The sequence below is a fragment of the Pollicipes pollicipes genome, unplaced genomic scaffold (assembly GCF_011947565.3).
Source record: "Pollicipes pollicipes isolate AB1234 unplaced genomic scaffold, Ppol_2.1 Scaffold_7261;HRSCAF=8764_pilon_pilon_pilon, whole genome shotgun sequence".
Lineage (NCBI taxonomy): Eukaryota > Metazoa > Arthropoda > Thecostraca > Pollicipedomorpha > Pollicipedidae > Pollicipes > Pollicipes pollicipes.
In genome coordinates, this window is record NW_023597054.1 from 38,108,935 (window position 1) to 38,136,092 (window position 27,158).

The 27,158-nt window shown below is 62.5% G+C and overlaps 2 protein-coding genes across 2 annotated transcripts; one reads left to right on the forward strand and one right to left on the reverse strand.

Annotated features, from left to right (window-relative positions):
* Positions 1 to 25,776, forward strand: LOC119111383 (tetratricopeptide repeat protein 21B). The gene is made up of 26 exons (XM_037235196.1): positions 1 to 72; positions 1,091 to 1,146; positions 1,538 to 1,708; positions 2,375 to 2,509; positions 2,887 to 3,074; positions 3,665 to 3,856; positions 4,536 to 4,719; positions 5,188 to 5,380; positions 5,889 to 6,050; positions 6,406 to 6,542; positions 12,190 to 12,370; positions 14,333 to 14,442; positions 14,799 to 14,928; positions 15,590 to 15,729; positions 16,904 to 17,097; positions 18,069 to 18,305; positions 19,041 to 19,191; positions 19,426 to 19,562; positions 20,192 to 20,327; positions 20,635 to 20,782; positions 21,033 to 21,195; positions 21,712 to 21,805; positions 22,858 to 22,983; positions 24,265 to 24,459; positions 24,802 to 24,948; positions 25,648 to 25,776. Exons 2-26 carry the CDS (start codon positions 1,123 to 1,125, stop codon positions 25,774 to 25,776), a joined length of 3,804 nt encoding a protein of 1,267 aa, XP_037091091.1. The 5' UTR covers positions 1 to 72; positions 1,091 to 1,122.
* On the reverse strand, positions 7,436 to 9,144 carry LOC119112126 (abl interactor homolog). Its single transcript, XM_037236157.1, has 2 exons — positions 8,159 to 9,144; positions 7,436 to 7,858 (listed from the first exon to the last, which is right to left on the reverse strand). Exons 1-2 carry the CDS (start codon positions 8,484 to 8,486, stop codon positions 7,629 to 7,631), a joined length of 558 nt encoding a protein of 185 aa, XP_037092052.1. The 5' UTR covers positions 8,487 to 9,144; the 3' UTR covers positions 7,436 to 7,628.
* Positions 25,777 to 27,158: the final 1,382 nt, after the last annotated feature.

A 27,158-nucleotide genomic window follows, 5' to 3' on the forward strand; every position in this document is an offset into this window, starting at 1 on the left:
TGACGCTTGTTGGAAATCGTTTGGGATACGGGGTAGTTGTCTGCTACCCACACGCTTTTCCAAGTTTGTGAGGTGTATTTATGGTATTTCAGTGGCTCAGGCACTTGTGCGAATACGTGATATAGATTTGTTTGTATTTGGCTCTTGGTCCGTTTGGATGTTGATGGCTCTGTGTTTCCGGCGTCGGCCTCGCAATGCGTGAAGCTGACTGATGAAACTGAACGTGCGACATTAAACAATGCATTCACCATGCAATATTGATGTTTTTTCTAAGCAGTAAAATTCATGTAGGGCATATGTGGTTTGAATTACAATCAAACCACACTTAACATTTGGAAGTGCTGCTGTATGACATGTGCATAGAGGTGTCGGTAAATTGCAAGTCTTAGCTTTGCCTTTGAGAAAAAGGAAGGACTGATGTCAGATTTTGGCAACCAAATCATGTGGAGATCAGAAATCAACTGGCAGTGTCCATGAAAGTCTGAGCTAAAACATGCTCATAAGCTACAACTTGTTAACAGAACTTTTTCAACTCTCAGTCTCAATCTCAATCATTCCACTATACCCCATTAATAATTTTTGATCCCTTTATGCTCTAGCTAACATGGAAACAGTTTTAGTTTTGCAAATGAATTTGTTAGGGTAGACTTGTGTGAGCTTTGACCATGGGGTTTTGTGTTTCAACTTTGGTTTCATGTTTTGTAAGTTTGAAGCTGTTGACTTCAGCTGTTTGAAGTTTAAAGCCATATTTAAATACAAAGCTAGGGGCTTTGGCCTGGTTTGGCCATGACAGAGTGACAAAGTACAAAGTACAAGAACCACAGCCCATGTCACCTTTGACTTCAGCATTGTGCCATTGCCTTGGGTTTCACTGCTCTGAAGTCAGAAGCCTAGTATCATCATGATCACAATCATGCATGCACAGACATCACTGTTCCCAATGTACTGTGTTGTGCCTCAATATTTATACAAGTCTGAATTTTTTCAAAGCACTGCAGACACTGCATACATGATAACAATGACACAAGATAATTGGATGGGAGCAGGTGTCCCCTGTGTGTGTTGCATCATCATCATTTTTTGTTCACAGAAAGAGCATAATATTCAAATTCAACAGTCAGTATGGCAGATGAAGCCTTCTATCATGTAAGTAGTTATTTTTGTTTAAGGTGCTTTAATGCCTTATCACAGACAACAAAAGAAGTGAGGTAGATTTGGAGAAGGAGAGAGAGAGGGAGATGGAAAGAAGGAAGGATGGGTCAGGGAAGGAAGAGGTGGAGAGAGAGGGCTAGAAAGGAAAATAGGTGAAATAAATGCTGTACTTTTGAAAGTACCATGTCATCCTTGAACAGTGCCAGTCATATTGTGTTCCATGTGACAATGTTGGACATTAAAAAGGTACCTGCAATTTGAGAGGCAAGAGCTAAAAATAGGCAAAAACGTGAATGGGGCAGGGTGTTTGGACACCTCTGCATGCGTGCTGGGCCGGGGGTTGGGATAGAGGTGATGTTGCTCATTTGACATGCCCTGGGGGCAGGCCCAATGTCAGTACTACTGCCGGGAGCGGTTCTACCGCGCCATGCAGCAGACGGCATCCGAGGCGATGAAGAAGTTCGGCCAGGGGCCGGCGTTCCGCTTCTGGTTCAGCCTGTCGCTGGCCATGGAGGGTAGTCTGCAGGAGGCCATACGCGAGTTCGAGAACACGCTGGTAATGTCGCCCGCTCGTTCCTGGAGCTGCTATTGCTGTGCTGTATTTGAGATGGACCATTTTCTTTGGCTTCGGTGGCGTCATTATTGCCTGTCAATGAGTACTCTGTCGTTGCAGTTTTTTTTCGTTTTCTGTAATATGTTCAGTGTGCGAGAATTCCCTGCACGCGCATAAATCTGAAGGATGGGCTAAACTTTTGGAATGAGTGTGATGGTAGCAGCATGTGGGCAGATGAAAATGAAATAATCCAAAACGCCTTTCGATTCTTGTTCAGTATTGCGATGAGGTCAAAAGGCGTGCCACTGCATTCGTTAAACAGCCCAATGTAAGATTTGCTGGTTTCGAAAACCTACACAGTTGGGGTACAAATGGGGACAAAATTTCGACGACCCGACGTCGCAGCAACGGGAAACTAACAACCAGGAGCGATCTTGCCAAGAGGTCTCGATAACCAAGGGAGATAGAATAGCTGCTGTTTGTTTGTGCACGCAATGCAGCGAGCATGGCTGCTATATGTTTGTTATCATGACTCACTGTTGATCAAGTTCAGTTGGTGCGGTTCAGGCGGGCGGCGGCAGGTCCTCTAACGGCGGGGCTGAGTCGTCCCGCTTTGTTCCGCCGCTGTCTGCCGGCGGCTGGTGACGCCCTGGCGGTCTGTGCCGGTAGAACGACTCAGACCTGCAGCTGGCCACCGTGCTGGCCATGATGTACTGTCACCAGCTGTGCCAGACCATCGACCGCGACGCCGTCCAGGCGCTCGACAACAAGCGGCGCGATATGCGCAAGAAGGCCGGCGACCGGGTCAGTTACCTCACCTTCACCCCTGATCACAGATCGGGTCAGTGACGTCATTCCATCCCATCTGGGAGGCCCCCGGCTCCCGCCAGCTGGGAGCCGGGGACCTCCCAGACGGTGGCTGCCAGCCACTGACCGCCGGCGGTGTCTCTCAGCCACTGGCCGCTGGCGGTGTCTGTCAGCTACTGGCTGCTGGTGGTGCCTGCCAGCCACTGACCGCCGGTGGTGTCTGCCAGCCACTGACGGCGAGTTCAGTGGGTAGTCACCGCTGCTGCCGGGTAGGACCGATGCCCTGGTGAACCCTGCACCGGCGCCCGCGGCTGTCGCAGCCCCCGCAGTCGTGCCGTCGATCTTGACTGCTAACAGCGCCGCCCTGCGGCCAGGCGCTGTACTACGCCGGCCTGTTCCTGGTGCTCACCGGCCATCCAGAGAAGGCGCGCGAGTACCTGGACCGCATGCTCAAGATGAACGCCGAATCGGTGGACGGCTGGGTGATGCGTGGCTGGGTGGAGATGTACGCCGGCGAGAACCCCACCAAGGCCATCGACTACCTGGACCAGGCGGCCAAACGGTGAGGCCGCTGGTGCGACAGCGACACACAGTGGCACCGATCGGTGCCAGCGCGAGGCGGTGGCGCTGGTTGAAGCAGGTGGCCCGGACGAGGGGTAGGAAAGCACTTTGACTGCTCTGGCGGCTGTGAAGTTGGTCCATATAAGCGGACAATGTCGCCGACGCGCAATCTCTAGTGTTCCGGTTGGCCGTTCCCTCGCGTATGGCCGCCACTACTGTGCGGAGTTCCCTCTGACACTCTGACCCTCCCTCCCCAAACTGTGCGGAAGCCCCTCTGACACTCTGACCCGCTTCAACTGTGAGGAGGCCCTTCTGACTAGCTGACCTGCCCCGACTGTGCGGAGTTCCCTCTGACACTCTGACCCGCCCCAACTGTGCGGAGGCCCCTCTGACACGTTGACCTGCCCCGACTGTGAGGAGGCCCTTCTGACTAGCTGACCTGCCCCGACTGTGCGGATGCCCCTCTGACACTCTGACTTGCCCCGACTGTGAGGAGGCCCTTCTGACTAGCTGACCTGCCCCGACTGTGCGGAGGCCCCTGCGTCATGTCAGGGTAGCCGTCTCCTGACGCGCTGTCCATGCTGCGCGCAGGGACTCGCGCGACATTTCGCTGCTGTTCTGCCGGGCGCGTTACTACGAGCTGCACAACGACTTCACCAACGCTCAAGCGGAGCTTAACCAGGTGGTGGCCATGCGGCCGGGCTTCGTGCCCCCGCTGGTAGAGAAGATGAAGGTCAGCATGGCCATGCTCGACTGGGACCAGAGCGTCGAGATGATCGGCAGGTGAGAGTACAGTGTACAGGCACTGGCGGCTGACCTGCTGTGACCTGCCCGTTGTACAGCGCACAGGCGCTGGTGGCTGACCTACCGTGACCTGCCCAGTGCACAGTGTGGAGGTGCTGGTGGCTGACCTACAGTGACTCGCCCAGTGCACAGTGTAGAGGCGCTGGTGGCTGGCCTACAGTGACTCGCCCAGTGCACAGTGTAGAGGCGCTGGTGGCTGACCTGCCGTGACCTGCCCAGTGTAGAGGTGCTGGTGGCTGACCTACAGTGACTCGCCCAGTGCACAGTGTAGAGGTGCTGGTGGCTGACCTACAGTGACCTGCCCAGTGCACAGTGTAGAGGCGCTGGTGGCTGACCTGCCGTGACCTGCCCAGTGTAGAGGTGCTGGCGGCTGACCTACAGTGACCTGACCAGTGCACAGTGTAGAAGTGCCGTTGGCTGACCTGCCGTGAGCTGCCCAGTGTAGAGGTGCTGGCAGCTGACCTCCAGTGACCTGCCCAGTGTACAGTGTAGAGGTGCTGGCGGCTGACCCACCGTGACCTGCCCAGTGTGCAGTGTAGAGGTGCTGGCGGCTGACCTGCCGCGAGCTGCCCAGTGTAGAGGTGCTGGCGGCCGACCTGCCGTGACCTGCAGGTAGTGGCGCAGGCGGCTGACCGTCTCGCCGTCCGTCCGCCGACAGGATCCTGGCCATCGCTCCACACTCGATCGAAGCGCTGCGTTTCCGCCTGATCGGCCTGCTCACGCGCGACGGCGACTACACCGAGGCGGCCAAGCGGCTCGAGGAGTTCATGCGCAACGTAGACCGTCACGAGCCGCACAATCCGCCCTTCCTGATCGAGTGCGCCCGGCTGTTTTCGCGCACGGTCAGTGCCGGGCCGCGGCGACGGTGCGCTGGGGACCGACGGCCGCCGCTCGGTCGGACCGACGGGGCGCAGGCGGCGCCGAGCTGGTGTAGCCACGCCACTGGACGGCCAGTCTGCGGCCGTGCTGGGCTTTGCGGAGTGCAGACTTCTGATGCGCTTTTCGGTACTGATGTGTTGTAATTTAGGTCTGGATTACCGGTTAGATCCTTATGATATAATGTGGGTTGTGATAATATGAGGGGGCGTCAGAAATCTCGTGTTGGGAACCCGGGTGAGATGAGATTTCCTCAAGTATGGTCCTGCTGTTTTTTTAAACGCATTCGTGGCGATTTTCGTCAAGTATCGCGGGCTTCGAAACAAACTGATGGGGGGGGGGGGGGGGGAGCCCTTGAAGGAGGCACACAGCCCCGTCCAAGGTCGATGTAATGCTGTCTTGACGTCTTGTTTACTCACTCTTTTTCTCGACAGTGCGGTCGTAACCCGGGCGTGCTCGACTTCACACTCTCGATGGCCGAGAAGGCCGCCCAGCTGGACACGACGCGCGCCGAGTTCCTGGTGGAGGTGGCCTACCAGCACCTGCTCAAGGACAAGACGCGTGAGGCCCTGAAGTTCTACAAGGCGGCCACCAAGGCGGACGAGTCCTCCATGGAGGCCCTGGGCGGTGAGCGGCGCCCAACTGAGCGGCGGATCTGTCTGGGGCTCATATGCGAATTATTGTGGGTTGTTTTAGACTCCTTTTTCATGCATTACGCCTTTTCCAAATGCATGGCAGTTTCATCCTTTTACAGTGCTGGTTTGTGCATTTATCAAACTGAATGCATTCAGTTTCATGCCGTGGTCTAGTGGGTGGTGCTGTCGAAGGTCAGTCTCTTCGATTGGTTTGAGGTCGGATCACGTGGCCACCAGTCATCGTTAGCACGTCCCCCTGTAGTCCTGTGGCGACCGCTCAGCAGCTGAGCTCCGGACGGCTGTACGTCTGCGTCGGCCTCGTGCTGGACTGTCGGCCACCGGCGGCCGTCTCCCGTGGCGTGTGTGCTGCCCGGCGGTGACGGTGGCCCGGACGGAGCTCACCACGCGCCGCGGGTGTGGTGCCGCCTTCTCTGCCCCCTCCCCCCCCCCCTCCCGTCCCCGCTCGCTGACTGTACCCACTGACCGGCGGCGCGCGTCAGGTATCATCACGTGCCAGCTGATCGACGGCGACCACACGGTGGCGGCGCAGAGTCTCGAGTTCCTCAAGGAGACGCAGAAGACGCTGGGCTACTCGGCCGACATCCTCTACCTGTCGGCGCTGCTGGCGCGCAAGCAGAACCACAGCCCGGAAGAGGTGCTGGGTGCGTACTGGGCTCGGGTCGCTCTCGTTGTGGCTGGCCGGTCGGGGCGACAACTGACGGGGGGGGGGGGGGGGAGGGGCACTCTGGGGGCTGCACCACCTGCTGTGCGTGCGTGCGTGCGTGGGGGTGTTCCGTACTGGTGCTGGTATGGTGCCGCCGTGTGTTACGCCTCTGACGGTCACGCGCCAGCGGTCGCCGACGGCGGGGGTGCCGCTCTGTAGGCGGTCGGTGGCGCTGCAGGGCACCAGTGGTGACCCCGCTCTCGGAGCTGCCGCGCCTGCCAGCCTGTCTGTGTGCGTCAGTGTACACATGCGCTGGGCTGTCGTTCTCTACTCGACGGTGTCCTGCGCCCCAGGCCTGCTGAACGACGCCATCGAGACGCATTTCCGGAGCTTTCGCACGCTTTCGCTGAGTGTGCCGTACCTGATCGCGCTGAACCCCGACTTCCTGGTGCTGGTGGTCAAGGACTGTCTGCACTACGCGCCGACCCAGGTCAGGTGGCGCGGCGCCCGTCTCGGAGGGGGCAGGGTCTGAGGGTGACCGCCATCGACAGGTAATGCTCTCCGGCCACTGCCGGTGGGGCGGCGCTGTTACGGCCGGACTCCAGCCGTGCCCTCGGAGCCGGTGGCCTGCGCACCCCTCGTCAATGTGTGACCTTGCCGGAACACTAAGGTTTTGAAGAAAGGACACGTGTCTCGTGATCGTGCACTCAATGAGGTCGATCAAATGCTCTCTCTCGCCCGTCTAATAGATAGGATGAAGGCTAGTGCTTCGGCCAGGGTGGAATTGCAGCCACTGCCTTCTTGTTACCTGAGTGGCACCAAGTAAGACAGCTCCCATAGTACATATTTTTGCTCTGGTTTGTATTGCGCCCGCCACTTTACCATATTTGCTTGAATTATACTATGATGTGATATTTTGCTGAGTAATAATCAACCAGACTTAGCAACCAGATTTAGCACTTCCTGAGCACGTGCGCTTCCAAGATGGTGCGATGTTTCCTGTTTCAAAGATGCTGGTATCATTGAGCGACGGAGGCATTCGAATGGTCTGCATCGATCGCCTAAGGTTTCGGAAAACCAAGGGTTCAGGAACTGAGATTAGAACTAGCCCCCAATACACCTCTGCTTGTGTTTCAAGGATGCTGTTATGCTGGCTCAACATATGAGTACGCACCGTTTGTGCGTACGCAAATATTTCATGTTGATGGCATGACTCACCAGCTCAGTTGAAGAACCAGCCGTCTGTCTTCAGCTGCGACGAAGGAGTAGGTTGTGTAATGCCGAAGCTCAGATGAGTGCCCCACTCGTCAAACCGAATTTGGCACCGCGCAAGCGCATGTGGGTAATCAAGACAATTAACAAGCAGTCAGCCATGGTTGTCTAATTGTGGAAAGTCATCATCCGAGATTTATTAGAGCGAAGGCATGGTATATGCTGTAATACTTGACAAGTCGTCAAACACCACATGGCGAGCGCGCCGGACGGTCCGCTGACCACGCCCCGCTGACGGTTACCAGGGGTCGGTGTGGGAGTACCGCCAGAGCGCCGCTCGGCGCCGATGGCTCGGGCTGCCGCCTCAGGCGCCGTCCTGCGCCGGCGACGGGCCCGTGGTGCTCTGGTCCTCCGTAGCCGGGCCGGAGTCCTCGCTCGGCGCTCCTCCGTCTCCGGCCGGTGGGCGCTCGGACGTCGGCAACGGCGGCGGCACCATCGGCAGCGGCAGCGGCGGCGGTGGCGGCGGCGATGTCCGCCCCGACGGTGGCTCGGCGGCGGCGTCGCCGGCGCCCGGCGGCATTCGCAAGAACGCAGCTGGAAAACGGACCCTGTTATTGGGGACATCGAACTGGTCAGCGGTCAACAGTGACAAGTCTGGAGAACACCAGCAGTGGGAACGCTGTTCGATCTGATCGTCACTCATCATCTCATCGCCTCATCACTTCATCACCTCATCACCTCATCATCGCCTCATCATCACCTCATCTCAGTGGTGCGCTACGCGCTCGTCTCGTCTGGCCTCTGCCGATGCCGTTCACGACACCGAGGTGTGTGTAAGACCCGACCTGGCCGAGGCGTGATGCGTCGCCGCCGTCGCAGCGCACAAGTACTCACGCTCACTCCAGAACTTGTCGTCTTGGAAGAAGAGGTTCAAGCCGCCAGACGAGGCGCGCGAGAAGGAGCCCCGGTCGGCGGAGCCGCCGGCCGTAGCCGAAGCCACGGGTGGCCAGTTGTTACGGCCGGCGGCGGTCGCCATAGCGCCGGAGCTGCGGCCGAAGCCGGTCACCACCAGCGAGTCGCCTTCGTTCGCCATGGCCACGGCCGGCCACGGCCAGTCGGCGTCCAGGGGCGGCGAGTCCGGCTCGCCCGGCGCCGACGTCTGCTCGCTGGTCGCCACGGCGACGGCTGGACGCGGCCACTGCGTCCGATCCGGCAGCGGCATGGCGCCGCCCGGCAACGCCACCACGGTCGGCCGGTACCAGTGCGAGTAGAGCGGAAAATGGCCGGTGGGGGGAGGCGCCGGCCAGCGGACGCCCGGCCGCCAGCCGGCGTACAGCGGGAACACCCCGCCGCTGGGCACCGGCGCCGGCCGGCCGCGGCTGCTGCCCTCAACCCTCGCCCACGGCCAGGAGGGCGGCGGACGGCGCCGCCCCACCCACGGGACCCGCCCGGTCGTGGCCGGCGACCGGCCGCCGTACGGCCACCGCCGGGGCCCGTACCCGGCTACCGGCCGTTCGGCGGTGAACCGCGGTCGACCGATGGGCGGCCCAAACCCGACCGGGCGGCCGTCGGCCGCCAGAGGCACACCGCCTGGCCCTGCCGCCGGGAACACTGGCCGGTTTGGGGACGGTTCAAACCCAGCCGGAGCATTGTCGGCCGCGAAAGCTCTGCCGTCTGGCACTGCTGCCGGGAACACTGGCTGGTCCAGGTGCGGTCCGAACCCGGTCGGCAGCGACGGTCGGCCGTCCACCCCTGCGGCGGGCAGCGGTGGAAGGTTCGGGGGTGGTCCAAACCTGGCCGGCACCGACGGTCGGCCGTCCACCCCTGCGGCGGACAGCGGTGGAAGGTTCGGGGGTGGTCCAAACCTGGCCGGCACCGACGGTCGGGCCGTCCGCCCCTGCGGCGGGCAGCGGTGGAAGGTTCGGGGGTGGTCCAAACATGGCCGGCACCGACAGTCGGCCGTCCGCCCCTGCGGCGGGCAGCGGTGGAAGGTTCGGGGGTGGTCCAAACCTGGCCGGCACCGATGGTCGGTCGTCCGCCCCTGCGGCGGGCAGCGGTGGAAGGTTCGGAGGCGGTCCAAACCCGGCCGGCACCGAGGGTTGGCCGTCCGCCCCTGCAGCGGGCAGCGGTGGAAGGTTCGGAGGCGGTCCGAACCCAGCCGGCACGGACGGTTGGCCGGCTGACCCCGCGGTGGGCAGCGGCGGCAGGTTCGGGGGCGGTCCGAACCCAGCCGGCCCGAAGATGCCCGCTGTCTGGTCGTCTTCAGCGGCGGTAGGATACCAGCGCAGACCGCCGTACGGGCCGAACGTCGCCGGGTGCGGGGCCGCGGACTCGCCGCCGAGGAACGGAGCCGGGACCGGGTTGGACAGCAGCCAGCGCAGCCGGTCATGGGCCTGCTGCACCAGCGCATCGTAATGGTACCTGGTCAGGGACTCGTCGCCGAACAGGCCCGGAAAGAGGAGCGGCTCGGCTGGCGGTTGGTCCTCCGCCCCCTCGTCCACAGGCGGCGGGGGGTCGGGCAAGACTACTGGTGCTCCATCTTGTGGCGCTGGCGGCAGCGGCGGCGACCCGGGTGCCGCCCCGGGTACCGCCTCGGGCGCCTCCGCGGGTGCCGCCTGGCCGGCCGCCGGCGGCCCCCGACCAGCGGCCGGCAGCACAGTCTCGTACAACGGCACGGCGTACGTCTTGGCGTCGGCTTCCCCGCCGGCTTGGTCGGCTGTCACGCTGTCTGAGCGTCTGGCCGCGTCCTTGGCCGCCGCTGCTCCGCTGATGAGGTGGGCGGCGACGTCCTTCTGCAGGCACACGACTGTGTACGGGTCCTCGGGGAATCCGGCGCCGCTGGCTGGTGGAGCGATGCCTGGCCCGTACGCGACGGACCCCAGGTCACCGCCGTGCCCGGCCGGCGCCTTCCCGCCCTCTCTCTTTGAGGCTCCGGAAACAGTTTGGTACGATTCCTTTGCACCCACAGCTTCGACCAGTGTCTTATCGTGCTGGGTGGTCGATATTGCTGGTGCGGTTTGGTACAGCTCCTGTGCTTCTCCACCCTCGAGGTCTGCCTTGGCGTCGTCGTTCGGCAAAGCCCCGGAGAAGCCTGGGTAAAACCGGGACACGACTCCGTCCTCGGCCACGCCATTAACCTCTCCGATAGCCAGCACATCAGCAGCGGCCATGTAAGGGCCGGGAATGCTGGCGCTCGCGTCTTGCGCCGCGGCCTTGGTCGCGTGTGCCAGTATTCCGGCGGTGTCTCCGTGGACGACGGACACCGCTGCCGCTGGTAGAGGGAAGGTCCCGCCGGCCGGCGGCGGGTCGCCGTACAGGCCGAACACATCCGTGTCTGCCATCAACTGGCGGTGCTGTTCGGCGAGGAGGTCGCCCGCAGGCGGCAGCAGGGCCGGGTCGGGCCCCAGCTCGGCTGGCTGCGAGAGCGCTGCGCCCTCCTCAGCGTTCGGCTCGGCTGCGGGCGGAGCGGCGCATTAGACGGGGACGCGTGGCCACGCTGTACTGGAGGGTCAACCTGCACTCGGCTGCGGTCAAGCTGGCCAGGAAGTGGGGGGACGGCTACAGCGGGGAACTGATATCGGACGGTCGGCAAGGTGATAGTGTGATTGGTTTGTGGGATGTTGGTCGCAGGGAACCCTGTCGAAGTAAACCTGATCATATTTTGTAGATGTGTGAAGTGTATATAGAAGCGCTAACACTTGCCAGCCTCATATTTAGAGTTAGAGTACGCTGCTGGATGTCGACATATTGTGATCGGTCTGACTGTGGGGTATGGTGGCTGACACCCTGTCACCGGTGGCGGCGGGCCGCCCCGCGGCGCGTAACATCGGCTCACCTGGTGCGGCGGCGGCGGCGGCGGCCAGGCAGCAGAGCGCCAGCAGCGCCAGCGGGCGGCAGGCGGCGGCCATGGCGCCGGTACGGTCGGCCGGCGCTGACTGTCGGCCGCGCTCTCCATCGCCGCCGCCGCCGCCGCCGGCACGCTATCGTGATGACGGCGGCACCACGTCCGCACACCTCGGCCGGCGGCGACGGCCGGCGCCGGCCGTCTGCAGCCGTCTGCAGCCGGCCGCCTCCTTCCGGCCTGATGTCACCGCCACCTGCGACGTCCTGTGCCGCTCAGACGCGCTGCCAGCCGGCGCATCGCTGTCTCCATGGCGGCCCAGTTACGAGCGGCCACGCGCTGTCCGTCCTATCACTGTCGTCTCCTTGGTGTTAGAGCTCTTGTCGTACAGGGTCTTGTCGTTCAGGGTCTTGGACTGTCCCTGTTGCCATGGTTTGCCTGGTTCCGGTGCTCCATTTCCGTCCGGGTCAGCTGAAGGTCAGGGTCATGGCCACGCCGGATACAGGAGACCAGCGTCAGTCAACGAGTCGGACAAGGGTGACCCACGAGAGAGCAACGACCACTGCGTTCTTGATCTCCGATTGCATGAAGAATCAACATGGGAACCTGACACACAGTCGTGCGCCACAGTTGGAAAGACCGCCAGGAGCGCAAGTGCCAAACCAAACCCAAACCGCCACGTGTCAAACCTGGTGCGTGTCGTTACGACTGAGGATTGTTGAATGGATGAGTTGCGACGGACGCCACGGAAATCTGGATCATCGACGCTCGTCGGGGTCCGAGGCCGGTGATGAGGTTCACATGTTAGGGTGTTAGTGAGGGAGGAGTGTAGTTACCAAGACCAAACGTAGTTTTGGTCCAGTGTGCTATTTTTCAATCAAGCTAAAGGAACATGCATGTCAACAACCATGACGCTAATGTATTGTTGCATGAGCCATGCCCTTATTCCACGGGCTTCCGATGCTGCGCCTCTCTGCACACCGTGGCACTGCGTGTATCCCACCCATCCGCCGTGGGTCTGGTCGGCCTTGCTGTCCGGCGCGTGGCGTTTGGTGAGCTGAGGGCCACTGTGTCGCTGTTGCAGCCGGTGGCGCTGGGCTCGGCCGTGCCGCCGGCGCTGAAGCGGGCCATGACGGTGCTGGAGCCGGTGACTAAGGCCTGCCCAGGCCTGCTGGAGGCCCTCTATCTGATGGCCAAGGCCAAGTACCTGAGCGGCGATGTCAAGTCTGCTGCCAGCACACTCAAACACTGCATCGACGATGTCGGTACGTGCTTTATATCGGCTCAGGCCGGCGTCTGCATCACCTCCCCGCAGGCCCGCCCCTGCATCACATCCCTGCAGACCCGCCTCTGTATCACATCCCCGCAGGCCCGTCTCTGCATCACCTCCCCGCAGGCCCGCCTCTATATCACATCCCCGCAGGCCCGTCTCTGCATCACACCCCCGGATGCCTGCCTCTGCATCACCTCCCCGCAGGCCGTCCCCTGCATCACCTCCCCAAAGGCCCGCCTCTGCATCACACCCCTGCAGGTCCGCCTCTGCATCACATCTCAGCAGGCCTGCCTCTGCATCACATCTCCGCAGGCCCGTCTCTGCATCACATCCCTGCAGGTCCGCCTCTGCATCACCTCCCCACAGGCCTGCCTCTGCATCACATCTCCGCAGGCCCGTCTCTGCATCACATCCCTGCAGGTCCGCCTCTGCATCACCTCCCCACAGGCCTGCCTCTGCATCACCTCCCCACAGGCCCGCCTCTGCATCACACCCCTGCAGGTCCGCCTCTGCATCACATCTCAGCAGGCCTGCCTCTGCATCACATCTCCGCAGGCCCGTCTCTGCATCACATCCCTGCAGGTCCGCCTCTGCATCACCTCCCCACAGGCCCGCCTCTGCATCACACCCCTGCAGGTCCGCCTCTGCATCACATCTCCGCAGGCCTGCCTCTGCATCACATCTCCGCAGGCCCGTCTCTGCATCACATCCCCGCAGGCCCGCCTCTTCATCACCTCCCCCCAGGCCCGCCTCTGCATCACATCCCCGCAGGTCCGCCTCTGCATCACATCTCCGCAGGTCCGCCTCTGCATCACATCTCCGCAGGTCCGCCTCTGCATCACATCTCCGGAGGCCTGCCTTTGGCTAGCTCGCTGCTCATCGATAAAGGATTAGCCATTGGGACCAGTCACAAGGATCAGTCTAGCAGGCGAGGAAGTGAGGTACTGCACGGCGTCGCTGCAGGTGTTCTGACCAGTACTCCGTCTTTTTGTGAGCTGATAACGGTCGGTTTCCTCATCCTTGTTGAAGCGCTGGATGAAACTCCATGCTGAATCTCATGTCTACTAAATGAATGCATTTCGCCTGAACGTTGACCGGTATGACCTTAAAGCAATTGTTTGAAAGCCTTGGAAACATGCACAGGCAATACATGCAATAACAACGCAGGACTCGTGTAGCCCATGCCACGGCAGATGAGCTGTGTCAGTGTTACTCTGTTACTCTGCGGGCTGCTCTATACCGGTGTTGCCCTGTGCCACATGAGACTGTCGCTCTGTCGTGGTGCGCGGGGCTGCTGCTGCACCGGTGTTGGCCTGTGCCACGTGAGACTGTCGCTCTGTCGCGGTGCGCGGGGCTGCTGCTGTACCGGTGTTGGCCTGTACCACATGAGACTGTCGCTCTGTCGCGGTGCGCGGGGCTGCTGCTGCACCGGTGTTGGCCTGTGCCACGTGAGACTGTCGCTCTGTCGCGGTGCGCGGGGCTGCTGCTGTACCGGTGTTGGCCTGTACCACATGAGACTGTCGCTCTGTCGCGGTGCGCGGGGCTGCTGCTGCACCGGTGTTGGCCTGTACCACATGAGACTGTCGCTCTGTCGCGGGGCGCGGGGCTGCTGCTGCACCGGTGTTGGCCTGTGCCACATGAGACTGTCGCTCTGTCGCGGTGCGCGGGGCTGCTGCTGTACTGGTGTTGGCCTGTACCACATGAGACTGTCGCTCTGTCGCGGTGCGCGGGACTGCTGCTGTACCGGTGTTGGCCTGTGCCACATGAGACTGTCGCTCTGTCGCGGTGCGCGGGGCTGTTGCTGTACTGGTGTTGGCCTGTGCCACATGAGACTGTCGCTCTGTTGCGGTGCGCGGGGCTGCTGCTGTACTGGCGTTGGCCTGTGCCACATGAGACTGTCGCTCTGTCGCGGTGCGCGGGGCTGCTGCTGTACCGGTGTTGGCCTGTGCCTCAGACCAATCGTACGCCGACGCCCACCTGCTGAACGCCCAGATCCAGCTGCACCAGGGCTTCTACAAGCAGGCCTCGCAGTCACTGGAGCTGGGGCTCAGCTACAATTTCGAGGTGAGACGGCTAGCTGCCGGGCTGGGCGCCGAGACGGACATGGGTAAAAGACCCCGGCGCCAACCGAGCCCTCCTGATGGGATGGTGGACGACCCAACGACACTGGGCACCCGATCTCGTTTTTAATTTTAACTCCACGCTGCCGCGATAGACCGCATTACCATGGCGCTAGCATGCAGCGAAGCTGACGGCCACCTGGTCAGTTTCGAATCTGTGCCAGTGGTTTGCACGTTCTGCTCCATATATGTAGAAAAGGCTACCATTGACTAAAGTGGGATTTAAAGTCACTCAGGTGAAAGTAACGATCACGCGAAGCGGATGGGCTGTGTCTTCTGACCCTATCGGTGTGTGGACAGATCAAGGATCATCCGCTGTTCCACCTGATCAAGGCGCGGATCCAGAAGCGGGAGAACCAGGTGCAGGAGGCCATCCAGACGCTGCACACGGCCGTCCAGCTGGCCGGCCTCACCTCCAAACTGGTCAAAGGTACGGCTGCCTCGCACAGGGGCGCTGCCAACCGACACGGCTCTCCCACCCCGGCTGGTTACGACCGAGGCAGCTCGCATTGTGTCCTGCTGCGATCGCTTGCGGCCGACCTGGGGAGCGGCAGCGGGCCGTGGCGCCTAGGCACGGCTGGTGTGGTGTGGTGTAGCTCGAGGGCCGCTTGGCCACACAACAGCGCACCAGCGGCGGCCCCGGTCTGGTCGGGGCGCGGTCCCAGTGCTGGGGTGCCGAGTCACGACTGGTGCGTCGTGATGTAAGTGGGAGACCGCTTGACGGCACAGCAGCGCGCCAGCGGCGGCCTCGGTCTGGTCGGGGGAAGGTCCCAGTGCTGGGGTGCCGAGTCACGGCTGGTGCGTTGTGATGTAACTGGGGGGGGGGGGGGGGGGGCGCTTGGCCACACAGCAGTGCACCAGCAGCGGCCCCGGTCTGGTCGGGGCGCGGTCCCGGTGCTGGGGTGCCGAGTCACGGCTGGTGCGTTGTGATGTAACTGGGGGGGGGGGGGAGGGGGGGGGGGGGCGCTTGACCGCACAGCAGCGCACCAGCAGCGGCCCCGGCCTGATCGGGGGACGGTCCCGGTGCTGGGGTGTCGAAGCCGGCGACCGGTGCCCACGCTGGGCCGTCTGATTGGCCGGTCCCGCCGCAGGCACCACCCCCAAGAGCAAGATCGAGGTGAACGCCAACGACCAGGTGTCCATCTACCTGGAGCTGGCCGACGCGTACAGGATGGCCCAGCAGGACGCCGATGCCAAACAAGTGATGGAGGAGGCGACGCTCATGTTCAAGGTGCGTGTCGGCAGGCCGGAGCTGCGCGGCTCCTCTCCCGCCCGCTGGCCTCTGTTGAAGCTTTGGCTGGTCGGCTTGCAAGCGGCCAGCATCGCCCGGGCCCGTCAGGGCCGTATCTGTAGCCCACATGGCACAACCATGTTTCAGGCTTTATGCAACTACAACCTCACGCACGCACGCACGCACGCACGCACGCACGCACGCACGCACACACGCACGCACGCACACACGCACGCACACACGCACGCACGCACGTACACGCACACACGCACGCACACCCACGCACGCACGCAAACCCACCCACGCACGCACGCACACACACGCACCCGCGCACGCACACACACGCGCACGCACGCACCCACGCACGCACGCACGCACGCACGCAGACACGCAACCCAGGTTACAAACTCCACCGGTGGCCATATAGTTGCAGCATCAGCCTAGCTCTTACGCATCAAATGAAGTGACCTAAAGAAGAGATGTATACGCCGTTTGTCTCTTGCAGTGCGATCGTTTTACAACGCATTGCGTCATCGGCCTGTTGGCTTTTCATTCATCGCATGTGACATTTGATATGTTGTTTTTTGCAAGCCGAAGTACGAAATACTGCGATAATGTCGCCAGTATCAAGCGACTATCTTGGAAAGGCGAACTCGGGCTGGGTGGTATCATGGGCGCCATATAACCATCTTAGTCGACGCGCCCTAGAGCCCAAACTGTCAGCCCCATCTGGGTGGTGTGGATGACATACTTACAATGTCCCCATAGCGATGCTTGTTCAAACTTAACGCATTCCTTACAATTGCACCCATCGGAATGTTTTGGTTTTTGTTTTCCAGAAACCCATCGCCAGGCATGGGCTAGGGACAAACATCTTAAGAGCGATACCATATGGTGATTATTGACTCCGGTCGCTGTCCTGTCTGGCTCAATGTACCGGGTGGGGCACAGCTAACTGTCTTCTGTGCTGACGGTCAGGTTACCGATAACAACAGTGGTAACTCAGCTACTGTCTGTTGTCGCACGGTACGGGCTAAAGGGCTAACAATCCAGGCGCTTGGATTCGGTCTGCCTGTGCGCAGGCGAGCCGATGTCAGTAGCCCGTCCTTCGCCGCCTGCCCACGGGGCTACAGGCGACAGGACTGGTAATCGCCTCCGCTGCCGGCCGCCGCAGGGCACGGGCGAGGAGGTGCGCATCCTGGTGGCCAACGCCGACCTGCTGCTGGCGCGGAACGAGGTGAGCGGCGCGCTGGGCAGTCTGCGCGACATCACGCCCGACCAGCCCTACTACCTGCAGTCGCGTCAGAAGATGGCCGAAATCTACTTCGATTACCTGAAGGACCGGCGTATGTACGCCGCCATGTTCAAGTAAGTGACGTTGCGCTCAGCCAGGCCGGGGTGGGATGGGGTCCGAACTGGGCTCGCGGTCGGTCCCGGGCCGGGGCGAGGTGGGGTCCGAACTGAGTTCGCGGTCGGCCCCGGGCCGGGGTGGGATGGGGTCCGAACTGGGCTCGCGGTCGGTCCCGGGCCGGGGTGGGATGGGGTCCGAACTGGGCTCGCGGTCGGACCCGGGCCGGGGTGGGATGGGGTCCGAACTGAGCTCGCGGTCGGTTCCGGGCCGGGGTGGGATGGGGTCCGAACTGAGCCCGCGGTCGGCCCCAGGCCAGGGTGGGATGGGGTCCGAACTGGGCTCGCGGTCGGTCCCGGGCCGGGGTGGGATGGGGTCCGAACTGAGCTTGCGGTCGGTCCCGGGCCGGGGTGGGATGGGGTGCGAACTGAGCTCGCGGTCGGTCCCGGGCCGGGGTGGAATGGGGTCCGAGCTGAGCTCACGGTCGGTCCCGGGCTGGGGTGGGATGGGGTCCGAACTGGGCTCGCGGTCGGTCCCGGGCCGGGGTGGAATGGGGTCCGAGCTGGGCTCGCGGTCGGTCCCGGGCCGGGGTGGGATGGGGTCCGAACTGAGTTTGCGGTCGGACCCGGGCCGGTTTGGGATGGGCTGCGAACTGAGCTCGCGGTCGGTGGCGCCCCACGCAGCTGCAGCGGTACACCACTGCCGGTCGCTTATCTGTCGGCGGGTCCGGGAATGAAAGGCAAGGCCAGTTGCGGTCGTGCGGTCGTGGCCGTGTTCCTGCCGACTGGCGCGTGGCTGCGGTTTCGCGTCGGGGGTTTGTCCGGCCGGGCGTGGCTGCTCGGTATGTCGTCGATAGTTTGTGTGACCGGGCGCGGCTGCTCGGTCTGCCATCGGCGGTTTGTCCAGCTGCTCGGTGCACCGTACCGTACCTGTGCTCGTCTTGGCGGTTTGTGCGGCCGGCCGGTCTGACGGCGCCGACCGCCGACCTCAGGGAGATTGTGGACCAGATACCGACGCCGGCCTCTTACCTGATGCTGGGCGACGCCTACATGACCATCCTTGAGCCGGACAAGGCCATCGAGGTGTACGAGTCGGCGCTGAAGCGGAACCCCCGTGACCACGACCTGGCGCTCAAGATGGGACGCGCCCTCGTCAAGACGCACCACTACGGCAAGGCCATCAACTACTACAAGGAGGCCATCAAAGTCGGAGAGGATGACAATCTGAGGTGCGGCTCCGTCTCGATCATCCTCCAGTGTGGGCAAACGTCTCCTGTAGCGCTCGTGAGCTTTCCTCGAGTACATTCCTCGTCCCCCTAGTGTTAGCGCACCTCTGTTCCCCGGCACATGCACGGATCGCGGGCCCCGGTGCAGAGCACCTGCCATTTTCCAGCGTTGGTCTTTGTTTTGTCCCCCAATGTGGGCGCGTCTTCAACCCTGCGAGTACCGTTTGCCTTGTGCTCGCTGCAGGCTATGTAGACCACATAGCCGTGTTCGGTCCCCCATAGCCTAGTCAGTCTGTGATCAGACTTGTGACATCGGCATAGCCCAGTCAGTCTGTGGTCAGACTTGTGACATCGGTGCAGCCTAGTCAGTCTGTGATCAGACTTGTGACATCGGCATAGCCCAGTCAGTCTGTGGTCAGACTTGTGACATCGGTGCAGCCTAGTCAGTCTGTGATCAGACTTGTGACATCGGCATAGCCCAGTCAGTCTGATCAGACTTGTGACATCGGTACAGCCTAGTCAGTCTGTGATCAGACGTGTGACATCAGTTTATCCCATGACCAAGGCGACGCGCGCACGCTTCGCCACTGGGACCACCCCAGTCGCCATACGTGACCGTTGGTGCAGCTGTATGCACCGGCGGCGTGTCCCCCCCCCCCCCCCCCCCGAGCTCCGTGAGTTGCGTCGGACGCCCGGTGGCGAGCGGCCGGGGGAATGAAAGTCCGCGTGTGTGGTCAGGTTTGACATGGCGGAGCTGCAGATGAGGATGCGCCAGTATGACAAGGCCGAGAAGACGGTGCAGCAGGCTCTGGAGAAGATCAAGGGCGAGGACGGCAGCAGCCTGGCTAGCATGATCATGCAGGCGCAGCTGCTCAAACTGCTGGCCAAGGTGGGACTGCGTGAAATGGTGGCCCCTTGTCCCACACAAATTATATTCTTGGTTCTTAGCCCGTTTGATTGATAGATGGCGTAAAGGGATTGATCCGCATTGGAAGGTGTTGAGGTAAGGATGGTATATGATGAAATTAGCTGACTTGTGGCTACCGTGCTCTGCACCCACTGAGCCAGCATGTACTGCTGCACTGTACTGTGCACCCACTGACCAGTACATGCGCTGCTGCAGATCCACGACAGTGTGGGCGACATCGACAAGTCCATCGCGACGCTGCAGGCGGCCAACGAGCTGCAGGTGCGCGTGCTGAAGCGCGTCCAGATGGAGCAGCCAGACTCCGTGGCCGAACACCGGGCCAGAGCCACCGAGTACGTCCTCTGACATTATACGGTCACCGTTGAGCCGTGGCTTGAGCAGGCACACGTCGTGGCCGAACAGCGAGCCAGGGCCACCGAGTACGTCCTCTGACATTGTGCGGTGATGGTTGAACCGCGGCTTCAGCAGGCACACTCCGTGGCCGAACACCGGGCCAGGGCCACCGAGTACGTCCTCTGACATTGTACGGCCACGGATAAGCCGCGGCTTGAGCAGGCACACTGGCCGAACACGGGGCCAGAGCCACAGTGTGTCCTCTGACATTGTGCGACTACGGTTGAGCCGCGGCTTGAACGGCACACTGTCGCCGAGCACCGGGCCAGAGCCACCGAGCAGTTAATGTCAGCCTGCACCAGAGCTGCAGGGCTAGGAGGACATCCCCCACGATAGCGAGCTCTGCTTCCGCCTGAAGCGTGGGCGCTGTGAAGTGACGCGCTCACCGTGATCCAAGACATTAGCACTGTTGACACCTTGCCTGTTGAGGTGGTGCCTGTGCGGGGGACCCCGTCGCCATGCTGACGGCTGTACGGCCGCGGTGCCGTCTCTCCCGGGACGGGGAGCGGTGTCTGCCGGTCCGAGGCGTGCCACGATCCGCCGCTGACCGGCGCCCGCCCGCCGCCAGGATCTGCTGCACCATGTCGGAACGGTACCAGAGCCAGCGCAACTACGAGCAGGCCATCAAGTACTACCGGGAGGCGCTGCAGCACCAGCCCGACGACGCCGGCGCGCTACTGGCGCTGGCCCGGCTCTACATGCAGGCCAGTTGTGCGCGGCGTGCGGGCCTGGTCTCCGCTCTCTCGTGCCTCCGGTCCTACGGAGGCGTCACAGGGTGCGGTCTGGTCGTGGCCCACTCCCGCCAAAACGCGTCTCTACGTTAGGACGGGTGATCCGTGACACACTCACGGCTGTACAGGCTTCCCCTTCTCGAGTTAGGCGCGGAGCCGTGCTGGCAGTTCCATATTATAACGCTGTCACCCGACGCAATGGGCACCCGAGTCGCTGGCCGGACTAACGGCTTGTCGGCGCGTCCTGCCGCTGGTGACTGACCTCTGCTGCGACCCTCAGACTGGCGACCTGGACCAGTGCCAGTACACGTGCATGACGCTGCTGCGCCAGGACAAGGAGAACGATCTGGCCACCGTCATGATGGCCGACCTCAGCTTCCGCCGCAACGACTACGAGACGGCCATGTTCCACTTCCAGGAGCTGCTCAGTGAGTGCTGCCAGGACTGTGAGCCGCGGGACTTTGGGCGTGTTTGCTGCCATTGGTTCATGTAGCCGCAGCCAGCGGTCATGGGAGAACGTGGTCCATGACATCTCTGACTGATAATTGTCACGGAATTTGAGGAATATGACAAATTTAGCATAAAGGTCCCATGCTGCTGTGTCGTGCCAGTCCTCCGCCGCCGCGATGTTGGTGTCCCCGTGCTGCCCTTGACGCGCCGCTGTCCGCGACTTCGCAGCGCGCCGGCCGGACTACTTTGCGGCGCTGGCGCGTCTGATCGAGGTAATGCGCCGCACCGGCCACCTGGAGAAGGTGCCCGACTACCTGGAGAAGGCCGAGAAGGCCAGCCAGCGCGGACCCAACGAGGCCGGCCTGGCATTCTGCAAGGCGCTCTACGAGTGGTGAGCGGCGGCGCCTCGGCGCACGGGTCCGGGTCGGGGTCCCGGTCCCGGTCATTGTCTGTGCTGGGGCCAGGACCGGGGCCGGGCCGAGGCCGGGGCTGGGGCTGGGGCTGGGGCTGGGGCTGGGGCTGGGGCCGGGGCTGGGGCTGGGGCTGGGGCTGGGGCCGGGCCGGGGCTGGGGGCGGGGCCGGGGCCGAGGCCGGGGCCGAGGCTGGGGCCGGGGCCGGGGCCGGGGCCGGGGCCGGGACCGAGGCTGGGGCCGAGGCTGGGGCTAGGGCCGGGGCCGGGGCCGGGGCCGAGGCTGGGGCTAGGGCCGGGGCCGGGGACGGGGACGGGGACGGGGCCGGGGACGGGGACGGGGACGGGGCCGGGGCTGGGGCCGGGGCCGGGCCCTGAAGACGGCCTCTGCTGCAGCCATGTAATCCAGACTACGCACCCCGTTGTCCGCCGCCGTGTGTGTGCCTCGCCGACCCCTCGCCGTGTACGCTGTCTGACGACTGCCGGTGACACGTTTAGGTACTCGAGCAACCCGAACGGCGCTCTGAAGCACTTCAACCAGGCGCGGCGCGACACCGAGTGGGGACAGCGCGCCGTTTACCACATGATCAACGTGAGCGAGCGTCGGCTGGCGGCCGCCCTGCTCTGCCCTGCGCCCCCCCCCCCCCCCCCCGCCGCCGCCGGGCCGGCCCGCGCTCAGTCGAGGCCCACTTCCCTGAGGGGAGAGGGCAGGAAGACACCGCCAGCCTCGGCAGGGGGAGGCTCGCTGGCTAAAGGCTTCGCGGGTTTCGGAGTGTATTTCATCCAGCAAGTGTTTCTGGCGGTCGAGGACGTGCTTAGCATTCATTACTTTTTAGCAACTTGTTGCGTACTATTTTTAAACGCGTTTATTTCACCGCATTTTCTGTGCCGGAATTTGTCACCTGATACGTGCGCTACATGTGCAAAGCGCTTCAAGCTTTGTGTCATACCATTGCCTAATTTCTTGGGGGGGGGGGGGGGGGCGGGTAGGAGGGGAGGGCGTGCTTAAGGCAATGCGCAGTTGACAGTCTTGTTTGTATGCACGTGTAAACATGTAAGGAATTATCGTTTACATAGTCATCTAAAAACTTACTCGTAGGAAAACGACGGTGAACGTTTTGGTACCATTGATGTCATGTCGAGTTTCAAAAAGAGTTAACAATGGCGCTGAGTCCAGGTGTCGCGATTCTCGGCGTGTTATGCTAGAAAACATGCCTAATGGCCATAGATAAATTCCAGTTAAGAAGGCTTCCATATACTCCATGAGGAACGACAATTTAAACCCAAACTCTTCTTTACAAAGCGTAGGAGGGACGGTGGCCTGTCGCCAACTGGTCTGCATTGCAAGTAGTTTTTAGCGTGGCTCATAAATTTGGGAAGGGTCTGCCTCCAGTTGGTGAAATGATGTCACCTTCGTGCCCCCCACCCCAAAAAAACAACTTTACTTTAAGAAGTCGAGAACCTGAATGCGTCACTACGTTATAGCCGGCCTCCTAGTTAGCATCAGCCGTGCCCTCATCCCTCTGGTGCCATCACCTGGCATATAGTCTGGTGCTGCCCGGGGAGCCGACGACGTCAGCGGCTGCTCCGCGCTCAGGCCGGTGCCGAGCGTATGTGATACATCATAGCGTCTCTGGTCGGCAGATCTGCCTGAACCCGGACAACATGACAATCGGCGGCGAGACGTTCGAGGCCATGGAGGACCTGGCCGACTCGGACGTCAAGAGCTCCCAGGAGATGGCGCTGCGCACGGCCGAGAAACTTCTGCAGGTGGGGGCGCTTGCGTGGTCCGGCAGCAGCCCCGCACAGTGCCGTGGTTGGGGGCCAGCTCCGCCGCCAGCCCCGCACAATGCCATGGTCCGGCAGCAGCCCCGCACAGTGCCGTGGTTGGGGGCCAGCTCCGCCGCCAGCCCCGCACAATGCCATGGTCCGGCAGCAGCCCCGCACAGTGCCGTGGTTCGGCGCCAGCTCCGCCGCCAGCCCCGCACAATGCCATGGTCCGGCAGCAGCCCCACACAGTGCCGTGGTTGGGCGCCAGCTCCGCCGCCAGCCCCGCACAATGCCATGGTCCGGCAGCAGCCCCGCACAGTGCCGTGGTTGGGGGCCAGCTCCGCCGCCAGCCCCGCACAATGCCATGGTCCGGCAGCAGCCCCGCACAGTGCCGTGGTTGGGGGCCAGCTCCGCCGCCAGCCCCGCACAATGCCATGGTCCGGCAGCAGCCCCGCACAGTGCCGTGGTTCGGCGCCAGCTCCGCCGCCAGCCCCGCACAATGCCATGGTCCGGCAGCAGCCCCACACAGTGCCGTGGTTGGGCGCCAGCTCCGCCGCCAGCCCCGCACAATGCCATGGTCCGGCAGCAGCCCCGCACAGTGCCGTGGTTGGGCGCCAGCTCCGCCGCCAGCCCCGCACAATGCCATGGTCCGGCAGCAGCCCCACACAGTGCCGTGGTTGGGCGCCAGCTCCGCCGCCAGCCCCGCACAATGCCATGGTCCGGCAGCAGCCCCACACAGTGCCGTGGTTGGGCGCCAGCTCCGCCGCCAGCCCCGCACAATGCCATGGTCCGGCAGCAGCCCCACACAGTGCCGTGGTTGGGCGCCAGCTCCGCCGCCAGCCCCGCACAATGCCATGGTCCGGCAGCAGCCCCGCACAGTGCCGTGGTTGGGCGCCAGCCCCGCCGCCAGCCCCGCACAATGCCATGGTCCGGCAGCAGCCCCGCACAGTGCCGTGGTTGGGCGCCAGCCCCGCCGCCAGCCCCGCACAATGCCATGGTCCGGCAGCAGCCCCACACAGTGCTGTGGTTTGGCGCCAGCTCCGCCGCCAGCCCTGCTCCCGTGTTGACCCGCTAATACATGCCTGTACTCCGACCATGTCACCGGTGTACTGACCACACAGCCTGGCCCGCTGGGGTGTACCGCCGGCGGTGCGCGGCGCGGCACAGCCTGACACCGAGCGCCGGTCCGACCGCGGTTCGGCCGCGGTCCGGCAGGCCCGGCGCAAGACCGGCGGCGCGTCAGCCGCCTACTGACCTGTATACCGGCCGGTGGCTCCACAGGAGCTGAAGCCCAAGCCCGGCGACCAGACCATCTCCCATCAGCTGCTCACCAACTTCCTGCTGATGGCTTCCAAGAACAAGGGCAACATCGAACGGGCGCTGCAAGAGTTCACCAACATCGCCAGCTCCGAAATGTACAAGGACCACGTGGGCGCCATCTGCGGCATGGCCACCGCCTACATGCTCCTAAAACAGGTCCGTCAGCCGCTCGTGCCTGCGCCCGGAAAGGCCCGAGGTCATGCTCCGCTTCCTGGAGTGCGTCTCCCGTCCAGGCGAATCCGAGACGCTTATGTATTTTGCTCAGATGTACGCGCCGGCTCTGTGTCAGTAGCTCGATATGGTGAATGTCGAAACCGACGTGCGGCAGGTTTAGCCCGTCCGTATTAAATTGCTTGCGTTCGTTACGGAGCACTATGGGTTTAGTGAGAGGCAGTAATTTAAGCAACTTTGACCTTGACAATTTAAAGGTCTGACAATGTCGGACGATTTTACTCATGAGTTTTCAAGTACTGAGCATTGTTTGTCGGCCGTTGCCAGACGCCGCGGGCCCGTAACCAGCTGAAGCGGGTGGCCAAAAACCCGTGGAACTTTGAGGACGCCGAGTACCTGGAGCGCTGCTGGCTGCTGCTCGCTGACATCTACATCCAGTCGGGCAAATACGATCTGGCCCAGGACGTGATCCAGGTGAGGGGGCGTCACAGGCGACTGTGCTCACATTCACGTCACGTCACAGATGAGCGGGGGGGGGGAGGATAAGGCACATGTGACAGATGACCGCCCACTCAGGCATCTCTGACCGAGCCTCACCGGCTGGGACGGGAAGACTGTGGCCTACCTATGCCCCACAGAGCTGCCCACCTGCAGTGGTCCAATATTCGGCCACTTGGGTGGCAGGGATGTCGATATTTTTCATGCTATAACACCCCGGCCTTGGGCTCACTGGCTGTGGCCCTCTCCTTGCTCAAAATCGCCCAATCAGCACCGAACCGGGCGGCCGTCAAATCAGTATTTATGCGCCTCAGGCTGGACAAATGGGCTGAGTAGGTAAGATGTCCGTGTCGGGGTCAAAGGGCAACGGGGTAGCGCCAACGAATTACGTGCGAGGACCGCCGAAGAGTCAGAATTATGGTAACATGAATTTATATTTACATCCTGCACACCCTACTGGATGAATTTTGGAACGCTGTCCACCTGGTGCAGTCTGACCGTATGGACACAGGTCACGACTGTTGGACTCATGGACTCAGGGATGAATCGGAGTCAGGATGCCCGTGGCGTCACCCGTGGACCCTGACTGGGGCCGGTGCCGGGCCGCGCTCCGACGTGAGCCAGCTGTGGTCTGGCAGGCCAGAGCGCTTCTGGTCTGCTGCTGGTCTGTCCGAGATCGCCGGCGGCAGCCGCTCCGGCTCGGACGCGCAGTCGCACCTATACCGCAAACCCGATCACGCTCTGGGCACCCTCTGGTGGTGGCGTCACGGCCGGTCCACAGTCCGAGTCATGACTCCTGGTTAGTCCGGTGGTGATCCCATGTCTAGCCCAGAGTCCGAGTCATGACGCGCGCGTCCGATCGCAGCGCATCCTACAGAACAACCGGTCGTGTGGCAAGGCGCACGAGTACGCTGGCTTCATCCACGAGAAGGAAAGCTCTTACAAGGACGCGGCTGAGAACTACGAGATGTCGTGGCGCTTCAGCCGCCACAGCAATCCGACTATCGGTGAGATGTGGGGCGGCGGCGGTAGCGGCGGCCGTCACCTGCCCGGTCTGGCGTGTGTGGCCCAGTGACTGTTGGAGGGGGAGGACTGGCACGGTTACGCCGAGTGTCTGCTCTGCCCACCGCCGCGTCAGGCGGACGGGCTGGGCTGACGCAGGGCCCGCGGTGGTCTGGCCGGTCTGACTGGACCTGGACCAGACCACCGTTGACGCTGGTGCGCTGAGCGTGCCGCCGCAGTAGTTGCCAGACCTGCGCTGCCACGACCTGGCCAACTCACTGATGCACGCGGGTTTTATGGCGTTTCATGCGTTCCCTTGCATACCGATGTTAAACTTTGTTTAAGTAACACAGGTGACCAGTTCGGTTTGTTTCATGTTCAGGTCGGTTATCAATCCATAAAAGTGGGCTAAGAAGTGCCATGCAAATGGTCGTCTGCTTTTATTGTACTATTGACGTAATCCACGCAATGTTCTTTCTTGTCCGCGTTTCAGGATTCAAGCTGGCCTTCAACTACCTGAAGGCGAAGCGGTATGTGGACGCCATAGACGTGTGTCACCAGGTGATGGAGAAGTTCCCGGACTACCCCAAGATCAAGAAGGACATCCTGGACAAAGCGCGGTCGCAGCTGCGCGTGTAGAGCGGCGGCGGCCTGGTCCGGCCTGGAGCGGCCGGCCTGGCGCCTCGCACAGCTCTGTGATCCGGCCGGCGTCTCCGCGGCCTCGGGCGGTGCCCTGGCCGCGGGTGTAGAGCGGCGGCGGCCTGGTCCGGTCTGGAGCGGCCGGCCTGGCGCCTCGCACAGCTCTGTGATCCGGCCGGCGCCATGGCCGCGGAGGCGGAGCGGCACGGCAGGAAACTGATCCGTCCATTTGTCTCAGTCACTCACGGTACAGCCCAGCGGGCACCGCAACCGGACGGCCCGTCCCGGCTGTGGGGGGGGGGGGGGGGGGGGGGGAGCGTCAACGGAGGGTCGTCGGAGACAGCGCCCTGGCCAGGGGCCGTGCGGTGCTCGACCGCCGCTCTGATCGGCCTCTGGGGGTGTCGTGTCGTGTCCGAGCCAGACCGTCCTCCCAGCGGGGTCAGGTCTGGGCCGGGATCAGACCGTCCTCCCAGTGGGGTCAGGTCTGGGCCAGGACCAGACCGTCCTCCCAGTGGGGTCAGGTCTGGGCCGGGACCAGACCGTCC